This window comes from Ascaphus truei, chromosome 3 (genome assembly GCF_040206685.1).
Source record: "Ascaphus truei isolate aAscTru1 chromosome 3, aAscTru1.hap1, whole genome shotgun sequence".
Lineage (NCBI taxonomy): Eukaryota > Metazoa > Chordata > Amphibia > Anura > Ascaphidae > Ascaphus > Ascaphus truei.
The window spans coordinates 316,725,990-316,743,400 of NC_134485.1; the positions used below are offsets into that span (position 1 = coordinate 316,725,990).

Consider the following 17,411-nt stretch of genomic DNA (forward strand, 5'->3'; position numbering starts at 1 on the left):
AATTAATAAGATTTCCCTCCAGGAATAAAATACTTTGTGTTTTACCTGTTGCACCATGTATGTGTTTCCTTGGTTTTACCCAACTTTAGTAAATTGTACTGATCTATATGTTCTCAGTATTATTTTCCCTGAGAGGTCTTCAAACTGTGTTTCCTAACGGATTCCCTTCACTCCCCCATAATTATACGATATTATGTGATGTGAGTGTATTCTTCATTTTTGTTAGGTTACACTTTCACGGTAGGCAAATCCAGGGGTTTCTAACCAATGAAACACATTGCAGAGTTTCTGTAGAAATCCCAACAGTCTTTGCTGTTTGTTCAGTCACGTCCTGGAATTTCTTTATTAGAACCATACATAGCGCCATATTTACTAAGCAGCCTTCTGCCATAAGGAACCTTCAGGCACTGTGAGACTCCTTACAGCCCATGCAAGACAGGCTGTGACTTCAGAAGGCTGCTGAGTAAATCTTGGGTATAATAACTTGCCTACATCTTTTCAACTGGATCTGACAAGATTTTTTATTATTTTAAAGAATTTGGATTTTTGCAACAAAATCAAAGCTTCTTTATTTTTTTTTTTATTTTTTTTTTATAATGCAAGTCGAATCAAATTATGTCAAATTTTCACTATTACGAATGGAAGGCTGTTTTTGCCTTAGGTTGATTAGTGTATGTAAGATAACATTATGACTGTTTTCATTTTTACTCTTATTTCCTTTTTAGTGGGTGGACTAAAACAACACAATGTTTTAATGCATGTCCTCGCACGTCAGAGACTACGGGACATATTTACTAAGCAGTGCTGTGCCATAAGATGCCTTACGGCCCAGTCAATAGGCTGCAATAGGGGGCTCTTTAACTGGTGCCCCGTGAAGGACCTTGATGTAGCTTTGGACAGTCCCTGCTTAGGCCTCGTCCCCACTGCTCGTGGCTGCGCGTGCTACAGCGTGTGTGGCGTAAACAAGATACAGCCATCTATGGGGCCGGCCCCAGTCACTGCCTGTGCGCGCCTGCAGAAAGCGCGATGCGCGACCACCTTTCCCAAAAGACAAAATTTGTCTTTTTTAGCGCAGCGGCCGAGCGATGGTCACGGCAGCGGTTCAGTAAATGAGGGCGAACCAGCCACGTGACATCATACAGAAAGTATATGTGCATACAGGATCCAAGTTGCTGTGAGACAGACTTTTATGAATCGTTTTCTTATCTATCAGTCTTGGGCCTCGGCCAGGGTGGTGCTGAGCATGTGCGCGCGCTCACGCTGGCCACTATAAAACACATTGAGGCACTGTGTGTGGCCAGCATGAGCAAGCGCCTGCTCGATGCTTAGCTGCGTTGCAAATTTGAATTTATCGTCCGCAAGCGCGTCATGTGAGCGGTTCGGCCAACCAACGAGGGGGGGGGGCCCTGCACGTAGCCGGCCACAAATCTCCCAGCCGAGCAGGAAGCGTGATGTCACCACGCATGTGCGCCAGCGCGCTCGCTCCCTTCCTGGCCGCAGCCTTAGGCCGAGTCCATAGCAGGGGAGGCCGCGCTGAGCCGTGCTGACGCTCCGCGCTGAGCCCCTGCATCCTCCATAAGGATGTCTTTAGAGGGGCTCACGCGAGCGTCCGCAGGCGTGCTGAGGCGCTGGATGAAAACATCCAATCAGTGCGGAGCAGCGTCAACGTCACGGCGCCCTGACGTTGACGTCGGTGCGTCGCGGGCGATTGGCCCAGCGACGTCACTGCCCCGCCTCCCTCAGTCTCCCCCTGCCTCCCGATCGCACCCGCTGGCTCGCCTGCATGGGCATGAAATCGCGCAGATTTCAGCAGGCGAGCCTCAGCGTCAGCGCGCCTTAGCCCTGTTACCCCCTCTATGGGCTCAGCCTTAGAAGCCCCCAATCACTTTGTAGCCTGCTATATAATGCAATGACACGCATGCGCTTATTTTCAATTCAATGTACTACTGTATATGTAGTCGGCTACACAGGAATGATTAACCTACTTTCCTACTTTTTAAAGACTAGAATAAGACCATAAACCACTGTATACTTTAGTTTGGGAGTGATGAAGGCTGGCATTATGCAAGTAAGTATACATAAATCTGTTAAACGTAATAAAAAATGATTGATATCATTACTCTGCGTTGGGGACCGTCTAGTAGCACAGGGAAAAATGTGCACTGTATTAGACAACACAAATGCAGCATTACTGCACTATGCAAGGTGTTTACAACAGCTGTGCCACCAGCCAGGTGTGGCCAACTCCAGCCTTCCAAGGACCACCAAAAAGGGCTACCCATAGAAGACTGAGCCACCTGTGCTGAAGCAGGGATATCCTGAAAACCTGACCCATAAGGACTGGAGTTAGCCACCCCTGGTTTAGGCACATTGATGTTTAGGGGAGTGTTGGTATGGCAACATTATGGTTTCCATGGCATTCTGCTTGGATAGCCAAGGTAACACAACGCTCATATTTACTTCTGAACAAGAATACCTAACAAGTGTTCGTTTTTTATCAAATGTGCCTCCGCTGTCGTGTATACTACTCTACATACATTTTTATATCTTGTGTTGGCTGGATCTTTGTATGTGTTTGCTAGCATATCCGTGTGGATAATAAGTAACCTGGCTGTTCTTGTTTAGTTGCAGGCCCAGTGCTGCCTCCTGGTTACAAGTGCGTCCACAGCTCCGAATCTTCTGATGACAGTGAGCAGGACTCCTCACCACCTCCTTGGCACCATAAGGGACGTCCCAGTACCCAAGAGAGAACTGAAGCAAAACGCAGGTTGATTTGTGTACCAGTTGGGGATGCTCAGAGAGGGAAATACTAATCTTAATGGCCTATGCATTAAACTGTGATGAATCACAGTTGCATAGTTACATAGTACATGAGATTGGAAAAAATGTATGTCCATCAAGTTCAACCTATATTAAATTTAGACTCCTTTTTGCTGTATTTAGCACACCATTTTCATAAGGAAATCGGCTATTAAAAACTATATTTTTGTCTTGCTAAGTTTACTGTTATTATGTGTAATATGTACATTTTAGTGCTTTTTCGTTGTCAGTTATTCACTTGCTGTACCTGTGCTGACCGGTCATATTGGAATGCATAGATAAAATCTTGCAGGTTTTATCAGCTGTCCCTGGGATATAATCTCTTATAGCAGGAGGCTATCCTAAAGTAGATGATATATTCTATTGCGCCTTTAGCAGCCACAGTAGCCGCCAGGACTGGGCAAACCATCCGTTGTTGGCTTCTGTAGCATACAATGGTTTAAATCGGCAGTCACACGTAACCAGTCAAACAAATGTAAGCCGCTCATCAATGAAATTGGCTTAGAAAGATTTTCACTCTTAAAGTAATAATTGTACTAATTTGTACACAATACATGTTTTCCCTTTGTGTCTGCCAAATTCATGAATATCAGCTACTTATGTCATATAACTTGGTAGGAGTCAGCACTCCCTAACAAAAATGAATATATACGTAGCGGTGCAGGGCAACTAGAGGGACCCCTATAACGCTCAAGGTAAGTGGCAAACAAACAATGGTGGGCGCCCGCACTCAATGAAAACTAGACCGAATATTATTGAGCTCCTTTACTGTCTGTCCTGGTGTTTAATATGTTTTGTATTGTGTGCACCTTCTGAATAAACATTTGCTTACTCGGCTCCTATTTGGGCTCCCACCATTTTTTGTTTGATAATCAGCTACTTATGTCTTCTGTTTGCAAAATAATATTATTAGTCAAGTAACAAGTGAAACTATTTACAGATGCATTTAAGTATTGACCAACTAGTTTATTATTGTTTAAAGACATTGGGTATGGTTGTTAAAATCCTCCAAAATCATTTGTTCATAAATGTATTACAATTTTCTTTTCTTTTTTTTGAAGACACTGCCAATGAGTTCCCTTTAACATATTAAACATTTTGTCCTAGAAGGGGACTGCCTTTTCAAACCCGTTTTAGTGTTAACTAACGTAAGGCGGCAGCCAAAGGGGAATATAAGGGAGGCACCTATAGGAAGCCCTCTCTTTCTTGTGTTGCTGGGGGGGCATGAGATATTGTTCGGGCTCTGAGGGAGCTTGTTACCGCTCAAATTTAACTTTTAAAAAAACTGTACCAGATTATTTTTCCCGGAGAGCAATAGGACCTCTATGGACCAGCCTTGGTCTGGCAGCCAATAGGAAGCTGCAACATCATTGGGAGATGACATTGCGTTTATCTATCGGATGAGCACACGGCCGTTCTGAGTCGTCGACTCCGTTTAAGATTTAAAAAAGAAAAAGAGAGAATAATCTGCGTTTCCAAATAGGCACCATGGTCTGTCGATGAATCTTTGTAGTAAACAAATCTCTGGACCGACAAGCCACTGACTATAAACTTTCATCTCTTAACTGAGGTTTTACTCCCAGTATACATGAAAATGCTTGATGACCGCCAACTACTGTATGTCTGATTGGATGTGCCAATATTCAGCTAGAGTTGTGGTAAATGAAAAAGTAATCCTTGTTGTGCACGTTAAACCACAATATTCATGGTGATAGATTTATGGTGTGTGGATATTTGAAAGGGGTGACAATAAATGCACTTATCTTAATGGGTCAGGCCTGTGTAATTACTTGCAAACTTACTCGGAATATAAGATTTACTCACTAAGTGGCAGTAATGCACTGAGCATGACCATTTAAGTGACTGGACTTGCCAAACAGGGTACGGATGCTGTAAAGTGGATTATCTCATTTGTGGCATGTGGTGTAAAATGTTAAAACCATTAAAAAATATATTTTCTGAGTTCCGACATATGCAGTGAAAGTGAAGGTAATGTCCTGGATACATTACTCTATTTGCAGGAAACAGAGTCCATCTCCAGCAGCCTCGGAAGATGAGGATGATGGCTTTTTTGGGCCAGCTCTTCCTCCAGGATTTATGAAGCAGACAGACTCGCCAGACAGGTATGCGTCAAATCCCCTCCTGTTTTAACTCAATCAAGCAATGCATTACAAACACCTTGTGCATTTAATACACGTTCCAAAATAAATACCTCTTAGATTGTGTACTCTGGGGAAGGCATAATTTGTGGTTTTCTTTCTCTGTATTTTAATGTCTGTTCTGTGAAGCTTTTTGGCACTATATAATAAAAAAATATATATATAAATGCATACATATAAACTCTAACGATCAAAAGATAGAGAACTAAATGAAAGATGCACATCCCTACTTTTATGCATATATTTAAAACGGCTTTTTATTTATCTTTTACTTTTAAGAGAGCTCTTATTGACCTTTCCAAAACTGGTTTTAAAAAAAAAAATATGATGCTCCATTCAGGAGATATAAGCATTAGAATTTTGAAGTGTCCCTAGAGTCCAGTGCAGTGTAACGCAGGGCTCTTCGACTGTTTTTCCAATGGGGCCAGATCAGAAATAATTTTAAATTAGGAGGGGCCAAAGAGTCTCGCTCTCTCAAAGAGTAACAGTAAAAATGTTTAACATTTGTAGTATATATATGCATTATCTTAGCTGAAAATTGTGTTTTCCGTGTTAAAGAATAAAATTACATTGAACGGCTTGAGCAATGAACTATTGCAATCCTGTTACATGAGCAGATGGCCTGAGAGCCTCTTGCAAACCCTTCAAGGACTGTATTTGGCCCACAGGCGTCAAGTTAAAGAGCCCCGGTCTAATGGTTACCATGGTAACCTTAGGTACTCAAGATTAACAAAAACACAAATTATTTATTTATTTTTAACTAAAATGTATTTTTGTTTTTAAAGAGCAGGACATGCTCGGGGGGGGGGGGCAAAATGAGTTAACTTTACATTGGCATCTGGGGAAATTGCTGCTTTATATTTAAATTACTCTTGTTAGAAGTCAAAATGTTCACTCTTCTGCCTTGCGTGAAATAAATAAATAAGCATTGTGAATTAATAGTTGTCAGATAACATCGTAAGAGATGAGCGATGATTGCCTGGCCAAGGTCAAACGGGATTTCTACGACATCTCTTCAACCTCTCGGCACATATTCTAATAATACAATCGGAATGTTTTGAGGTTGTGTTTTTATTCCTAAATAGGAAAACAAGCATACAAGTAGCGCTACACACTAAACAATGCCCTCTTAAATGATGGTGATACCAAATAATTGATTAATGCCCGTGGTGTGTTAAGGTGAAGACAATGGTTACAGCCTAAAAAACTTAGGGCTTTCTCAGAACCACAAAAATTGTCACTTTGTGTAGATGGTTCGCATGGGTGCAGTTTGTCAGTCCAGAGGTTATATGTAAAAGAAGAAACACAAATAGTGTAATAAATTCACACAATTGGAATTCTTCTTGTACTTCTATAATTATTGAACTCACACTTTGCTCCTCTTGAGTTTTATGCTCCTCTCGTGGCTCTTTATATCCTGTCCGCTGTCTATCAGGTCATTCCTTTAACCTCTCCAGGTCTGGGTTTCATTGTAAAAGAAACATAGAACACATCACACAGTATGCCTGGTCCACAGCTTATTGATGTAATGAATATAAGTTTATACTCACATTTAAGTGGTTATTAATAAGCATTTAGAGAATGTCGATGTTCCCTCTGCAGAGAGTATTTCTCAGGTGAGCCCACAGTTGAGGATTAAAAATGATGACTTTATTGATAATACATAGAACAAAAAAGATAAAACTGGAGCAAAAATAGAGAAAAACACAAAAATTACGTGGTTGGTAATAGGTTAAGGACTTAAGATAAACCACTATCAGCCTTAGCCCACGTCCATAGTCAGCGCTATGGTGCGCACCGCACTCAAAAGGCCTCGAGTCAATGAGGACGACCATTGAGTGCGCCCATGAAAGACATTTTTAATGTATTATAATGTAACAAGCCTTTTTTGATCCTATAGCAACCATTTACAAAGTCACATCCCTTTCCTCTTCTGAAACAGGCTCTGGCACACCCCCTTTTTGAGCCCTGCCCTCTCTCTAGCAGTGGACCAATTGTATCTAGTGACTGGTCACATGATCTTCCACACAGAAAGTTGTATCTTGGCTCCTCTTCTGCTGCTATGACATTTGGTGAACCCCCGAGCTGAATCTTCATGATCGATCACAGGAAAACGGATCGATCGCCAACTTCGCTAATTACTTGTCAGTGTGTAGTTTTTATTGATGCACATTTTAAATGGATTTTTTATTTTTTTTTAACAGCAGCTTGAACTGCTACTTTAATAATCATTTTGATTTTAGAGGGCATTTTATTATAATTCGTAATGAATGGAATAAATTCTTAAGATGTCACGTTTTTTTATTTTTATTATTATTATTTTAAGATTTTCTATCATATTGAATCTGTTGTTCTCTATCGACAACAAATACTTTAGATAATGCTCTTTCAATTTCTTCCCTCTAGACTGTTTCTATAAAAAAAAAATATATTTATATATATTTCGCTTGCACCAAAAAAGTTTGTTGAGAAGCATTCATTTTTAATCTTCGGAATTGCCCTTGGGTATATTTCTGATCCACCTGGAATCACGGTGGCTGGATGCTTATAGATAATTGTTGGCATCTACAGTTTTATAATAAGTTTTAGTATAAATGACATTGTTTTCAATGAATAACACTAAATCTAAAAATTCTATACAGTGATGGTGAGTGTTGAAGGTAATATTAATGATCCAAGTCTTGCCCACTGCCATTCCAAATGAATAGAATATCATCAATGTATCTGCTACAGAGCACCAAGCTCGCACCAAATTGGTTATTGGACCAGATATGATTATTCTCCCAAATACCCATAAAGATGTTTGTATAGCTTTGTGCGAACCTGGTTCCCATGGCTGTATCACAGATTTGAAGATAAAAATCACCATCGAAACACAAGAAATGATGGGTTAAAATAAATCTAATCCCTAATAGAATAAAATTCCTAAAGTTTTCTGGAGTGGCCAGGTCACTGATCAGCATTTGTCGTATGACTTTCGAACCTAATTCTTGGTTGATGACTGTATATAAGGGCGTCACATGTTATATATATATATATATATATACACAGTGGTCGACAAATCACCAAAAAATCTACTCGCCACCCTGTACCACACGTGTGCTGCTTGGGCCAATAGGAGCTCGCCACGATGTTAAATCCACTCGCCCGGGGCGTGCAAATGTATAGGTGTGTCGAACACTGTGTATATATATATATATATATATGTATCAATCACTCTTGTCAAGTAATGTTCCTGATGGTGTCTAATACATGCGTTGTATCTCAGATATTATTATTTAAAATTCCCTACATGTTTTTGAAGAAAAAAGTCTAGATATTGTGAAAGGTTGGAGGTGAAAGATTTTATTCCGGATATTATCGGTCTCCCAGGAAGACGGGTTAGGTCCTTGTGTATTTTGGGGATGAATTGGAATATAGGAATTCTTGGTTCGTCTATATCAAGGGAGTCGAATTCGCCAATACTTAGAACCACATTCTTGAATGCCCTTTGTATCATGTTTGTTAATTCTATTTTGAAGGAGTTGGTGGGGTTCACATCTAAAGCTCGATACGTATTACTGTCACCAAGAATTCTCTTTGCTTCCGCCTTATAGCACGTGGTTTCCATGATAACGATGCCTCCTCCTTTGTCAGCTGCTTTAATAGCTATCTCTTCATAAGTTTCTAATTGTTTAAATGCCTCTGTTTCTGCTTTATTCAGATAACCAAAAGTAATTTTAAAGCCCTCTACTGCTTTTTTTATATCATCTATCACCATCTTCGTAAAAGTTTCAATAAAATTTCCCTTGATAAAAAGGCGACGTTTTTTTTTTTGAATGATGTAAAAGTATTAGTCTTGTTAGTATCTAAACTCGTCTGATTTTGGGTGGATCTCGTTACCACATTTTTTAAGTGTAATCTTGCGTGTAAACTTAGGAACATCTATATAAAGATTGAATCTGTTTGGACCACATGTTAGTGCAAATGATAATCCTCTTTTAAGTACACTCTTCTCTGTTATTGTTAACGGATACTTGCTATATTAAAAAATATTCTTTGACGTACTTCGTGATTCGTGTTTTGTAGATGTTTTTCGGAATGTTTGAGGTTGTGTTTTTATTCATGTTTAATGTCTGTAGAGACTTTTTTTTATTTATTTTTTTAATCTATGCCTTTATTTTTGTCTATGTATGTCTTGGAATATTGAACACAACATAAAATGCTGATCAATTAAAAAGCTTGGTGTTCCATGAAGCTCTAGTGCATGGTTTACAGTGGTGATGGACAGGGCTGGAAAACTCATCTCCTCCAGGACGAATGGAAAAAGTCAGGGCAGATGAATGTAATGCAGCCTTCTTTTTGCTGAACAGTGCGGCTTAAAGGCACAGAACTGCAGGCTTTGTGAGGGCAACATGCCTGGCACTCGCCGCTGGAACCTCGATACTTGCGCCTCACAATGCCTAGAGTCTGCCGCTGTGGTCTGTCTCCTTTTAAGTGCAAGTCATTGTGCGGTTAAAGTATTTCTGCTCCAGCGGCAAGTGACAGATACGCTGCTTTCCCGCAGTTTCTGCTAAAGAGAACGTTCACATATCTAGTAGGAAACCCAGCTGGGGTACAAATGAGTCACACTGTATCTGCTTGCTAGCCCTGACACATTTGAAGGCGGAAGCACCGTGCTAAAAGTTTGATAATTATGTATTCATTCACCATTCATTTCAGTAACTGAGTTTCTTCTTTGTTTCAGGCTCATTACAGGCCCTGCCTTACCACCTAGTTTTAGAAACATAGATTTAAAGAGTGAAGACGATGGTGGCAATAGTGGATCTTCTAATCCTCCAGGCTTCAAGGAGAAGGTACTTATCCATGTAACCCCTCTTTATTTCCCTTTATGTATTATGTATATACTAGAGCGGGGGCCTGAGTCCATCTCCCCTGTACCTGAGAGAGAATCTTCAGTCTGCAAAGAACCAGGTTAGGGTCAGACATAGACATAGCAAGATATCCTGTTCCTGTGACCACGATACGGTGTGAGATTACAGCTGCATGAACACTTTGTTCATGGCGTCTTGGTTACAGTCAGCCGGCAGAATTATTTGTGGTGTTCTTATAGAATGTACCCATTTTTGTCCTCCCCGTGCATCTGTTTCAGTTTTTTTTTCTTTTTTTAGATTGTATGTGAGTAAAGTTTATTCAAGAGTTTTTTTTTTTTTAATTCAATTGTAGTTTGTAACCTTACACACTGACACGACTGTGATAGATACGGTGCGTCACGTGACACGGTCCCTGGTTACTTCCGGGTTCACGAGGTATTTACATTTACACGTGGGGAGGTTTATTCAAGGAGCCTTGATAAAGTGCACATGCACGAAACATGTCGGCTCCGTTTTGTTGCCGGTCATTTGATCAGATGAGTTATTAAAAGCAAATTTTGTAGTTGCCCCCTCTCCAGTTCATTTCTTATTTTTTCGTTCTGGTGGTGCGTCTTGCATTTTTCACTTGTTAAGTTATGTGTTGGTATATGATGAAAAACAAATTGGTGGCGCTTTATCCTAATGTGTAGGCAGCCTGTGATATATCCCTGAACCCCAGTCAGGTGTTAAACAGTGCAAAAATATATATCAATGGCGCTCTACACTAATAAATTATAGACATATATTAATAGTAATGAAAATATACAACCAGTGGTGTGGATGTTTCTCCTGGGAATAGATGTTCCACATGTGATGGGAAAACATGTAAGGGAAAAAAATCACAACATAGTGTAATACTGTTAGGCATACATACAAACATATAACATAAGACGGACGCTGAGAACAACAGGTGACCAATTACAAACACATTTAATAAAGCATATCATTAAAAATACATAAAATACATAAAATAGAAACTGTTAGGACTCTCCAACTCAGGTGGGGGTACCTGCTTACCAGAAGTAAGAAGGTTACAGGCAATGGATAATTAAGAGTATCCCCTCTATGGATGGCTGCTGCTGCACCGGACTGCTGGGCTCACACGTGTGTTGTATGCCGTGGTGCTTGCTCCCTCTGTTTGTGGCATCCGCCTCTGTGCGCCGTGGACACGGAAGATTCTCGTGTTAGCCGGGGAATGGCAGTTCCCTTCTGCTCGGCTGCTGGAAGCGCGCCAAACGGAGCTACTGCAAGCGCGGATGGATATCCGCCCGAATTCGGCAGTCAACGAGCATCTGCTAGCAGGTTCCAAGGGGGACAGGATACACCACCGAGTCTGGAGGACCTCTCAGAGACACCCTACGCGTTTCGAAAGTCTAGCTTTCTTCCTCAGGGGTAAACGTAGTATAAAAAAACTACGTTTACCCCTGAGGAAGAAAGCTAGACTTTCGAAACGCGTAGGGTGTCTCTGAGAGGTCCTCCAGACTCAGTGGTGTATCCTGTCCCCCTTGGAACCTGCTAGCAGATGCTCGTTGACTGCCGAATTCGGGCGGATATCCATCCGCGCTTGCAGTAGCTCCGTTTGGCGCGCTTCCAGCAGCCGAGCAGAAGGGAACTGCCATTCCCCGGCTAACACGAGAATCTTCCGTGTCCACGGCGCACAGAGGCGGATGTCACAAACAGAGGGAGCAAGCACCACGGCATACAACACACGTGTGAGCCCAGCAGTCCGGTGAGCAGCAGCCATCCATAGAGGGGATACTCTTAATTATCCACTGCCTGTAACCTTCTTACTTCTGGTAAGCAGGTACCCCCACCTGAGTTGGAGAGTCCTAACAGTTTCTATTTTATGTATTTTATGTATTTTTAATGATATGCTTTATTAAATGTGTTTGTAATTGGTCACCTGTTGTTCTCAGCGTCCGTCTTATGTTATATGTTTGTATGTATGCCTAACAGTATTACACTATGTTGTGATTTTTTTCCCTTACATGTTTTCCCATCACATGTGGAACATCTATTCCCAGGAGAAACATCCACACCACTGGTTGTATATTTTCATTACTATTAATATATGTCTATAATTTATTAGTGTAGAGCGCCATTGATATATATTTTTGCACTATGTGTTGGTATATGCTTGAAGATAAAGCATTTTGAAAATAAACATTGCTCACAGATCGTAATGAATCTATTTTTTAGATTTTAAACAGACTTGCAATTTGGGCCCGTAAATCTAATGCAAAAGCACAGTGACAGATGTCACAGAAAATACAATACAAATCGCTTTTATTTGAAGTTTATATCTAATTGAGAAATGTAAAGGTTGCCGTTAAGAGACTGATTTATTTGCACCTTAAAGTATAAATCTGAGTCTGTCCTGACTTTTTAGTGTTTCTTAGGCCTCGGCGCTGACCCGTGCTGAGGCGCGCTGCTGCTCGGCAGTGAGCCCCTGCAGCCGCAATGAGAGCGGCTTTAGCAGGGGCTCGGGCGTGCGGAAGCATGTGTCTTAAGAAAATTTTAGTTTCTGCGCTCGCTGGAGTGCAGGGCCGGTCACGTGCGAACCAGCTCCGTGACGTCACAGGTCCCCCCCCCGACACACCCCCGGATGGCGCGCGGTCTAAGGCCAGGGAAAGCACCCGCTTTCCCTCAGCGCGCCTCCGCACGGCTAAATTCACTATGGACTTAGCCTTATTCGGATCTTTCCTATTTGCTTATCTGCCTTTCTCTCAGTAATCTTGAATTGCTGAGCTTTGTTCTTGATTTCCCATGTATCAATGCACTCTTTATATGTACATTTACATACAAACCTCTAGTACAGGGGTGTGCAAACTGGGGGGCACGCCTCTGGGGAGAAAGGAGATTATTGCAGAGGCCCTGCGCCCTTTCACAAAGCATTTAAATTAAATGCCGGGGGATCGCATGAGACCTCTGCAACTCTCAACTTACTATGATTCTTCCGGCTTCAGGACTCTGCGTCATGTGATGGCACACGCGTCAAATTATGCCGCGGGTCACGTGACATCACATGACCACAGCATCATTTGACACCGCATCAAGGTAAGGGGGGGGTGTGAGCACCACCGGAGGCAAGGCGGGGGGTGGCGCGCGCGCAGTTGGGGGAGCGCAGCAACAAAAGTTAGTGCTCCTCTGCTCTAGTACAGACGAAGATAGAGCGCACTTTATTGTTATCCAAATCTGCTTCATTTGGGAAGTTATTTTCAATATGGCCTAAAAAAAAGTAAAAATAAAAATGCTGCCTATTCTGGGAATACAAATGACAGTTTTGATTTGCAACAAAGGTTAAACCTATCCCCTCTTGAAACTGCACATTAACTCGGAGCACTCAGGAAGCTGCAATTCCTCTATCCAAGTGGCCAGTATCTGTTAATAAATGGATGGATCCTCTCCAAGGCAGAACCAGATGCTCTGTCTGGCAACTGTAAGAAATAGAACAGTGTTCCATGGTTAATAAAATCAGCATCATCTGGACAAGGTGTGAAACTATAAAGAAGATACGTCAATTTTTTTTTTACATTTAAATACTAGAAGATGCTTTGTATATTTGCACTTAATAAATGACCTAGCAGAAGTCTTACATCTGTATCTAGAGTCTATGATTTGGGAGTGATTTATAAAAAAAAAGGCATTCAATCCATAAATTCGAATAGGTATAAGATGAACAATTTTCTTTTATGGATATATTGGTTTAATAATTATGGGACAAAAAAGTCCAGAGCACATTTCAATAAATACTCAAATGCATAGAGCATCCATGAATTCTAGATCTCATTCTATAAGACGAATATTGTAAGGTTGATACTTATATACTCTGTGGCATTGTTAAAATATTATAATGCAACTGTACATTCAATAAATTTAACTCATCCCAAAAAATCAAAGTATAAAATACATAACCGAAACTTTGGCACCTGGGTAATTGGATTTTGACCAATTGAGTTTGTGAGCCAAATAGTCTTTTACTGTCCGCTTGTTTCCAAGTTTGCTCGGCTCTTGTACTTAAATCAGAGTTTGTCCTAACAAAAAAGGATCTTCTCCCAGAAATGTTTGACAGGTTAACTTTTTAGTTTAGTCTGATGTGTGAACTTTCCAATATAAGCTTATTTGGAGAATGCACACAGACCGTTTCTTTCTACATTCATTCTGCATGACTTTGATATTCCCAGTCCTCTTATTACAACTGTATCACAAGGCACAGCTTGACATTGGCTGTTTGGGCCAATCACAGTGCAATTGGCCGCCTCGAACCATATTGAATAGGACCCATAGTTTGGAATCCCCGTGTTCATAGAAATTAGCTGGTTAAAAAGGGCAGAGGGAGTGGCTCAGTGAGTAAAGACACTGATTGGCACTGAGAGTTTGGAGCAGGGGAGCCTGGTTCAATTCCCGGTGTCTCCTTCTTGTGACCTTGGGCAAGTCACTTTATCTCCCTGTGCCTCAAGCACCAAAAACATAGATTGTAAGCTCAACGGGGCAGGGACTTGTGCCTGCAAAAATGTCTCTGTAAAGCACTACGTAAAACTAGCAGCGCTATACAAGAACATGCTATTATTATGATTATTATTATTATAAACCACAAGGAGGAAGGGGAAAAGGAGAAGGACAATGGAGAGCGAAGTCCAAGAAAGTGCTGGAGAGGCCTGAGAAGGAAGGATGTCTGTTATAGTATCAGTAGATGCAGACCGGGCATCTTATTATGAAATGCTTTCTTCAGTGTACCCTTTACATGGATGCGGGTTTGGTATATCAGTTTGCCACCAATTCACAATAACTAATGTTTCTTTCAAATATGTTTTTCACACCAGGATATCTCAGTCTGAAGATGAGACAGAGCAATGTGCAGTATTACTTATATTTTACATTATCGAATAATTTCATATGTGAAAATTGCCAATCGCAAGAAATTACCTAAAAGTAATAACAGTGGAGTTGTAAAAAAAAATGTGGTCTGGATCATACAGCTAGCTTCTTTACTTTCAGTAAGTCAGAGTGTCCTTGAATCGAAAATTAGATTTGAAAAGGTGTGTGGAATTGTGGCCCAGCTTTCATGGAACACACATACACAACAATCTTCTCTTTTTGTTTTCCATCTTAGAAACACATCTGGCCAGAAGCCACAATTTTGTAAGCTCATACAATACTTGGTAATCTTAAGCCCGGGCCATTGTGCCTACGTCCGTGCAGAGACTGTGACATCACCCGCGTGAAGCGGGTGCATTTTCTGTCCAAGGTAGATGCGCCATGGGAGGCGTGCCTAGGGGCGTCACAGAGCTGGTTCGCCCTCATTGGGTGGACCGTTCACGTGACAGCGCTCACTCCTGCCTCCGCCCGTGTGTGCCCGTGCGTTCTATGGGCGCGATCAATGCCTTAAGGCAATCTGATCGCGCCCCGCACATACGCCTCCGCGCGGTCTCCGATACCATGGACTCAGACTAAAACTAAATTTTCTACGGGAGTAAAATCACACCCCAACAAAACTTTAAAGTTTGGTAATATTCCATATTCGATCTAGCCCACCTACCTACTGGTGATCCACAAATTGGTAGAGACCAAGTGCTTTCCCAGAAATATGAAGGAACCAGGCAGAGGAAGTTCAGCTTGAGACCAGGTAAAAAAAGACACAGCGCAAACCGCTCATAGTGAAGTAAATTGTAGTTAAGTAAAAATATTAATAACCGGAGAGTAATCTGTGTACATCAGATAAGATGATTAGAGGCATATCATGTGACGAGACATGGGTTACCGGACACCGACTGTATAGCTGGTCAGGAACGAAGTCGCCGTCTAAGTGCCCTCTGATGGTCTTCAAAGGCTTAGGCTAAGGCCCCGCTCCCTCAGTCAGCGCGCCCGCACTGCAGACAGGCGGTGCACTGCAGAAATGGAAACAAAAAACAGCGCACAACGCAAATAGTGAAGTAGGTAATACAAGTGTATATTGAATAAAATTATATATAAACTGCGTACATCAAGTATGATTAAGTAAGCATTGAGTGTGTGTTCACACTGGTTACCACTCGATGTTGCTGGTGTGGAATTGGTGTAGTATGTCCTCTCAGCGGGCACTCTCAGCAGCAGCTGTATACCAGGACTCTGCTAGGATCTCCCTCTCATGCTGACGTCATCTCCATAGGGATTCGCCCTTCAAGACAGCTAGGCTCCGTTCCTGATGGTAGCCCCCGGAGGTACCCCTAGGGGTTTGGTAGTGTCCACAAGTGGCTGTTGGGGCTCCCTATTCGAAACCGCCACACAATTAGGGAAGTCTGTTTGTTGCAGGCTTCACCGCGGCTCGACACAGTGCTGCTTCGTTCCGGGACGCCACGTGATGACGTCACTGTGTCCGCGACCCTTCGATCCGTCGGCAAGAATGTAAACAGTCTTTCTCAGGATAAAAGTTCCACACAGTGATGCAGATAATAAAATCAATGCTCTAAAGCACATAGATCATAGATAAGGTTCTTCCAACGATTTCGTAGTAAAGACTGCCGACGGATCGAAGGGTCGCAGACACAGTGACGTCATCACGTGGCGTCCCGGAACGAAGCAGCACTGTGTCGAGCTGCGGTGAAGCCTGCAACAAACAGACTTCCTATAATTTTATTCAATACACACTTGTAATACCTACTTCACTATTTGCGTTGTGCGCTGTTTTTTGTTTCCATTTCTGTAGTGTGTTAGGGGGTGCTGAGCCACCCCCTATTATTATAGCAGCAGACGCCATCTTCACTGAACACACGGTTGTGTAATTTATTTTATTTTGAATTTCACTGTGGTTTTTTGTGGCCTTGATTTTGGGCTTCACAAATTAAAAGGGTATAGGTATTGCACTTCAATACTGACGTTTCTAGAGGTTTAGTAGTTGCGCACGGTTTATTTCCATTTATCATAGGCGGTGCACTGACAGGCACCGACCGCGATATGCGGTCTGTAGGGAGCCGGAGTGGGGGGGGGCGTGGTTTGAACGGAGGGACCCGCTACTCCCCTCCCTCCTCGGGCTCGGGCTGCAGGTGGGAGCTGCTGCAGGCTGCTGGAAGGTAAGCAGCTCCCTCCCCCTTCTCCCACAAATGCCCTCCCCACACACACACACACACACACACCACCCCTTACCGTGTGTAGGAAGCTGTCTGACAGCTCCCGCTCCCGCTGCTGATAGGCTCATCAGCGCACCATGTGACGCGTCACCGTTCGGGATCACAATTTTCTTGCATCCCCTGGTGGCTGACGCGTCACAGCGCGTAGTGAGCCGTGCAGCGAGGGGGGACTGGGACCAGCTCAGAAGGATTCCCCTGCTGGTGGGAAACGCTCACGCGGCCGCCCGCGCCGCCGGGCGCAGTGGTTCCCAGCCCTAAGATCTCCTACAGGCAGGTGGCCCCTCTCACAATGGCACTATAAGTTCTCCTAGGCATCAGCATCTCGTCAAATGGATACTCCCAGAGTGGATACCGGGTGCGGAGTGCGGTAACACCGTAGATAAATGTCTCAGATGTGTGGTATAGAAAATGTCTCAAATATTTTCAAATGCCCT

The 17,411-nt window shown here is 42.4% G+C and overlaps 1 protein-coding gene across 1 annotated transcript in view; it reads left to right on the top strand.

Annotated features, from left to right (window-relative positions):
* The window catches only part of GPALPP1 (GPALPP motifs containing 1), a 49,796-nt gene that overhangs the window by 17,983 nt on the left and 14,402 nt on the right, over positions 1–17,411 (top strand). The window contains exons 2-4 of the mRNA XM_075591109.1: positions 2,626–2,767; positions 4,842–4,943; positions 9,706–9,814. Of these exons, the coding sequence (XP_075447224.1) occupies positions 2,626–2,767; positions 4,842–4,943; positions 9,706–9,814 (353 nt within the window). The remainder of the gene's footprint in view (positions 1–2,625; positions 2,768–4,841; positions 4,944–9,705; positions 9,815–17,411) is intronic.